Source organism: Mesoplodon mirus (assembly GCF_964341445.2).
Source record: "Mesoplodon mirus genome assembly, chromosome: 4".
In the NCBI taxonomy this organism is placed as follows: domain Eukaryota; kingdom Metazoa; phylum Chordata; class Mammalia; order Artiodactyla; family Ziphiidae; genus Mesoplodon; species Mesoplodon mirus.
The window spans coordinates 100,751,027-100,757,026 of NC_138979.1; the positions used below are offsets into that span (position 1 = coordinate 100,751,027).

General features: G+C 40.6%; 1 protein-coding gene across 1 annotated transcript in view; it reads right to left on the reverse strand.

Annotated features, from left to right (window-relative positions):
• SLC28A2 (solute carrier family 28 member 2) overlaps positions 1 to 5,576 on the reverse strand; it is a 42,680-nt gene extending 37,104 nt beyond the window's left edge. The window contains exons 1-3 of the mRNA XM_082619953.1: positions 5,505 to 5,576; positions 1,089 to 1,180; positions 866 to 954 (exon numbers count right to left, since the gene is read on the reverse strand). Coding sequence (XP_082476079.1) covers positions 866 to 954; positions 1,089 to 1,169 — 170 coding nt within the window. The 5' untranslated portion in view covers positions 1,170 to 1,180; positions 5,505 to 5,576. The remainder of the gene's footprint in view (positions 1 to 865; positions 955 to 1,088; positions 1,181 to 5,504) is intronic.
• Positions 5,577 to 6,000: the final 424 nt, after the last annotated feature.

Here is a 6,000-nt window from a genome sequence, read left to right on the forward strand (position 1 = left end):
CAATGAAGACACCACACAGCCAAAAAAGAAAAAAAAAACACATATCCATATATCCATATATTCCCTTTAGAAACTATCCAATATCCTCTTCTAAGCTTCTCAACATATGACTTCTGCACTTTTTAATAAATACCCAGACTCTGTTCCACACCGTGGAACACAGCTTCCATCTGACCTATTTTACCCCAACAACTTCTATAGACATTACTTCTGCGACTATGACCATAACCAAGTTCAGAGATTTTTCTCCTTCCTTGTCTCCTGATACACAGAATATTGTGGATTAATTGTACCTTCATTCTTAACACTTTCTTCTCTTTTGACTTTCAAGACTGTATTTTTTACCTTTCTCTGTTATCTCTTTTGGTGGGTCCTTCTCCATCTTTTTAAATTTCTGATTTCTCTTTCTCCTCATCCCCAAATCTGAGTATTCCAAAAGAGCTATTTAAAAAAAATTATATGAGTAAGTTAATATCTAAGGCTCAATTTTCTAATTGAAAAAGGGGACTAAAATTAGTACCCACCTGTTGGCATGAAAATTAAATGAATTAATTTCATAAAGCATTCTGCACAATAGTAAGTACTCAATAAATGTTAGTTGTTGTTTTTCACATTTTTGTTCTTTTTGTTGCCGGTCCAACCAACACTGATATCACTGAACTCATTACTTATGGCACAGGTTTATGTAACAATTAATTACATAAAAATGTATATGTGCACCTGGTAACAGCAGGTGGCTGTGAGTCTTATTTCGACAACAAGATCATAAGCTCCTGAGAACAGGGCAAGTTTGACCTCTTCTGAGTCCACCAACCATACTAGCCAACCCTAGGCCTTAACTGAATCAATGCCAGAACACCTGTACCTCAGTTGAGTGGGGGGTTCCAATCCATCCCCAAGGCTGTGTCCTTGCTCTTCAGTCCTCCTGGTTCCCTCAGGATTTATTCCTTCTTCCTGTAAGCACAGGTAGAGTTGAGGTCAGTCATAAGGCCCTGCCAGGGGTGATAGGGATTGCAAGCAACCAAAGACCCTACATGAGGCCATGTATCAGCCCACAGAGATGTGCAGAAACTAAACTGGTGAGTTACCGTGAGCTCCAGCCCTGGGTTCTCTATGCCAGTCTCCACTGTGGACAGAGCAATGCCCTCTCTTCCATTTGTTTTCTCCATCTTCTGTTCTCCTGAAAAACAAATTCAGAGCCAAGGCTGAAAGATTAGTTGTTCTATAATATGGGGCCGGATAGAACTTTTAGGGCCAGTTACCCACAGGAAAACAAAACTAAAAATATTTAGAGATTTAGTTGATTTCTTTAAGAACTGAGAATTGAGAAATTGGAAACATAGTTCTAAAATAATAAACAATGAAATATAGACTTCTACTTCCTATTGTGACTAGCAAAGGAAGGGGAAATAAGATAGGAAAAGAGAAATGAAGGGCAAGGGAACTGAAATGAATCAGTGGCTCACCCAGGGCTCCAGGACCCGGACTAAAAAGGACCCTCCTCAGTCCCCTTAAGAAAGGGTTACAATCCAAAAATGGGCAGAAGACTTAAATAGGCATTTCTCCAAAGAAGATATACAGACTGCCAACAAACACATGAAAGAATGCTCAACATCATTAATCATTAGAGAAATGCAAATCAAAACTACAATGAGATATCATCTCACACCAGTCAGAATGGCCATCATCAAGAAATCTAGAAACAATAAATGCTGGAGAGGGTGTGGAGAAAAGGGAACACTCTTGCACTGCTGGTGGGAATGTGAATTGGTACAGCCACTATGGAGAACAGTATGGAGGTTCCTTAAAAAACTAAAAATAGAACTACCATATGACCCAGCAATCCCACTACTAGGCATATACCCTGAGAAAACCATAATTCAAAAAGAGACATGTACCAAAATGTTCATTGCAGCTCTATTCACAATAGCCCGGAGCTGGAAACAACCTAAGTGTCCATCATCGGATGAATGGATAAAGAAGATGTGGCACATATATACAATGGAATATTACTCAGCCATAAAAAGAAACGAAACTGAGCTATTTGTAATGAGGTGGATAGACCTAGAGTCTGTCATACAGAGTGAAGTAAGTCAGAAAGAGAAAGACAAATACCGTATGCTAACACATATATACGGAATTAAAAAAAAAATGTCATGAAGAACTTAGGGGTAAAACGAGAATAAAGACACAGACCTACTTGAGAATGGACTTGAGGATATGGGGAGGGGGAAGGGTAAGCTGTGACAAAGCGAAAGAGAGGCATGGACATATATACACTACCAAACGTAAGGTAGATAGATAGTGGGAAGCAGCCGCAGAGCACAGGGAGATCAGCTCGGTGCTTTGTGACCGCCTGGAGGGGTGAGATGGGGAGGGTGGGAGGGAGGGAGATGCATGAGGGAAGGGATGTGGGAACAGATGTATATGTATGACTGATTCACTTTGTTATAAAGCAGAAACTAATAAAAAAAAAAAAAGAAAAAAAAGAAAGGGTTAGAGGGCAACTACTCCTGTTAGCCTCCAGGTGGCCCCACTGAGCTGTGCTGAGTAAGAAGAAAACAAGGAGGCAGAGGGCTGGGAAGACCACAGCCCCCAACATATTACTGAGAAACCAAGATTAACAGACTTTCCAGTTCCTGACTATAATGTAGCATGAGAATTGTTTTTGGAGCATCTAAGAGAGTACCTCATGAGATAAATAAAAGAAACCTACACGTAGAATAATCAGTATGAATGTTAATTATCCCCAGGAAAGAAAGTTTTAAAACAAAATGAGAGAATAAAGAAACAAACACTTGAGCCTCACTATAAGCAACCTTAATAGACAAACATTCAAAGTTATAATATAGGTTCATCTGAGATTTTTTTTACTTTGTAGAAATTTTCCTTCAATTTTATGGAATTGTTTTTTGTTTTTTACTGTGATCTCTTCAACCATTTAAATATAATTTTATTGAACATACATAAACAAACAACTTTTGTTTTTTAAATCAGGACTTTCCTGTATAGGCACAGAACTACTTGAATTTGGTCTAAATATGATCAATTAAGAAATCTGGCAAATCAGCTTCCTGCCCTCCTCCAAGACCATTACTTACTCCAGTTTATAGGATTCCTTCTGGTGCCTCAGTGAAGGACAGAAGGAAAAATTCAGCTCCACGAGACCTTGACTCTAAAGGGATGGGCTGGAAATGAGAGAGAAGGATTTCCTGATTGGCCCATTTTGCCCTGGGCCCTCCTTTGCTGTTCCTGCCCTTCTCTGTAGAGGAGGAGTGCAACTCTCAAGTTAAATATTTATATGTTCTAAAGACTATTTTGCAGGGTCAGGTCTAAGAATTCTGCAGGAATTCCTAACAGGCACATCAGCAGGAGCATTGCCCAGCACAGAACTAGGCACGGGGTAGTATGGAGAAGAAAAATAAGAGAAGGATCTCTGTACTCAGAAAACTTAGCATCATTTTGTACAGGAAAGACACTTGCTAGAAAACAACAGAATGAAGGACTGTACATGATTCAATTCTAAATGACCGCTAGGAAGTCTTTTACTAATCCATTTAACAAATATTTGTTAAGTATTCACCATCACCCAGGCACAGTTTTGGGTGCTGAGGACACAAAGATGAATGGGATATTGCCCCTGCCATGAAGGAATTACAAATCAGTGAGGAAAGACATATGTCAAGAAAGGCTTTACAGAGTTGGTAACATTGGCCCTGAGTCTGGAAAGTTTTGAAAGGTAAGTAGGGAATCACTGATGGAGAAGGGGAAAGATATACCACCAGAGGGAGAAACTGAAACAAAGGCACAGAGGTGAAGACTTCCCTGACACACTAAGGAGGCTGTAAAAAATAGCTAAAGATGCAGACCTACTAGAGAATGGACTTGAGGACATGGGGAGGGGGAAGGGCAAGCTGGGACAAAGTAAGAGAGTGGCATGTACATGTATACACCACCAAATGTAAAATAGATAGCTAGTGGGAAGCAGCCGCATAGCACAGGGAGATCAGCTCGGTGCTTTGTGACCAACTAGAGGGGTGGGATAGGGAGGGCGGGAGGGAGACGCAAGAGGGGAAAGATATGGGGATATATGTATATGTATAGCTGATTCACTTTGTTATAAAGCAGAAATTAACACATCATTGTAAAGCAATTATACTCCAATAAAGATGTTTAAAAAATAGCTAAAGAACAGAGGCAAATTTTTGAGAAACTAATGAAGGAGGGACAAAATAAAGTAAGAAATTAGTTAAGGAATGGAGGGGGAAAATGTGAATGAGACGGTGGTAGTTTATCAAGAAATAAGTCTGGAGATGCAGTCAAGTGCCAGATGGAGATGGGCTCTGTAAGCCAGACTAAAAGTTTGGGCTTATTTGGAACCAACTGCAGAGGCAAGAGGAGAATGGTTTGGAAGGATGCACACCGGGGACAGGGAGACCAGTCAGGAGACAAAAGCAATAGTCCAGGTCAGACATGGTGAGGCTCTAACCAAAGCAGTAGATGGAGAGAAGGAAACAAATCTACAGATGTGGTGACTAATCGGGCATAAGGGAGTAAATGAAAGGGGGAAGTTAATTCTTGAAAATTGTTCAAAATGATCTATTTTCTACCTGCTCCTACCTGCCAGTAATACTGAGCTGTATGTTGTTCCCTAAACACTTAATGTTCCCTTGTGCCTGTGTGACTGTTTGTGGATGCTGTTCCTTCTGCCTCCAACACCCTGCTCCTATTTACTTACCTGGCAAATTCCTACACCACCTTCAAGTCTCTGTTGCAAGGCTACTCTCTTCAATGAAGCTTTCCATGATTCCCTCCAGATGAGACTTAAGATCCCCTTTCCCCACACCCCTACTGCAACATGCTCTTGCAGAAGACTACAGAGCATTTAGTGCTCTAAATGTTTACTTGTCTCCCAGTAGACCATGATCTCATCAAGCACAGGCTCTTTATCTTGTTCACCACTGTATCCCCAGGCTCAAGGCCTGCCACAATATTAGGCAATCAATAAAGATTTGTAAAATAAGTGAAACGAGCAAACACAGATTTCTGGCTTAGATTATTGGGTATGTAGATGATGATAACAATCACCAACATAGGAAAACATATCTCTATTTCCCTAGCTCCATGCACGCACGCACGCACACACACACACACACACGCACGCACACACAAACATAAAAGCCCTACCAGAGTAAACGTCTGTTATATTCTGCAACCTAGAGCAACTCATTTTGCCTCTCTGGGCCCCTTCTGTTATTCCTGCCCTGCCTAACTGCCCAACGCCATTTGACAAGATGATTAGGAAAATTAAGTAATTTAATACAGAAAAAGAGTTTGAAAAACAGTAGATAAACTTGCAGTTGTAGACTACTATTGTACATTCTTATAGAAACTCAGGAAAATTAAAGATATTTTCAAGCTGACATCTGATTACAATCTCAGTATGACTGTGAAGTCTCTCTGACTCATCCTAGCTCACACTTTATCTCTGTTTTCATTTTCACCTTAGAAAATCGCCAGTTCTGGGGTCAAGCCCAGGTATAGTTATAGGCACAGAGCCTAGCATTCAGTCCAGGTGAAATGATGCCAGTGATCACATCTGTCTTCTCTTGCCCTCCCTCTTCCCTCTTTCTTTTTCCTCTAGAAGGTGCGAAAAATCCATGTTCATCTTCTAAATGAAGGCTACAGCACTCATCTCACTTTTCCAGCAGATCCAAGTTTCCTTTAAATGCAGGTACAATTGATAACACCCAACTGCGGAGAGGAAGAGAATTAATCCGGCTGATACCTCCCCTTGAGTAACTGCTGGCTCACAGGCTTGGGCTTCATTGTTTAAATGTTTTCTTTTTCTCTCATCATTTACAGTTTGATAAACTCTCAAAGTACAGATCAGGAAGAATGAAATGATTTACCCAGAGTCAACAGCTAGTTAGTGGCTAAGCCAAACCAATATCCTGGGATCCTCACTCCTGGTTCTGTTCTATTTCTGGGCTGTAGGGT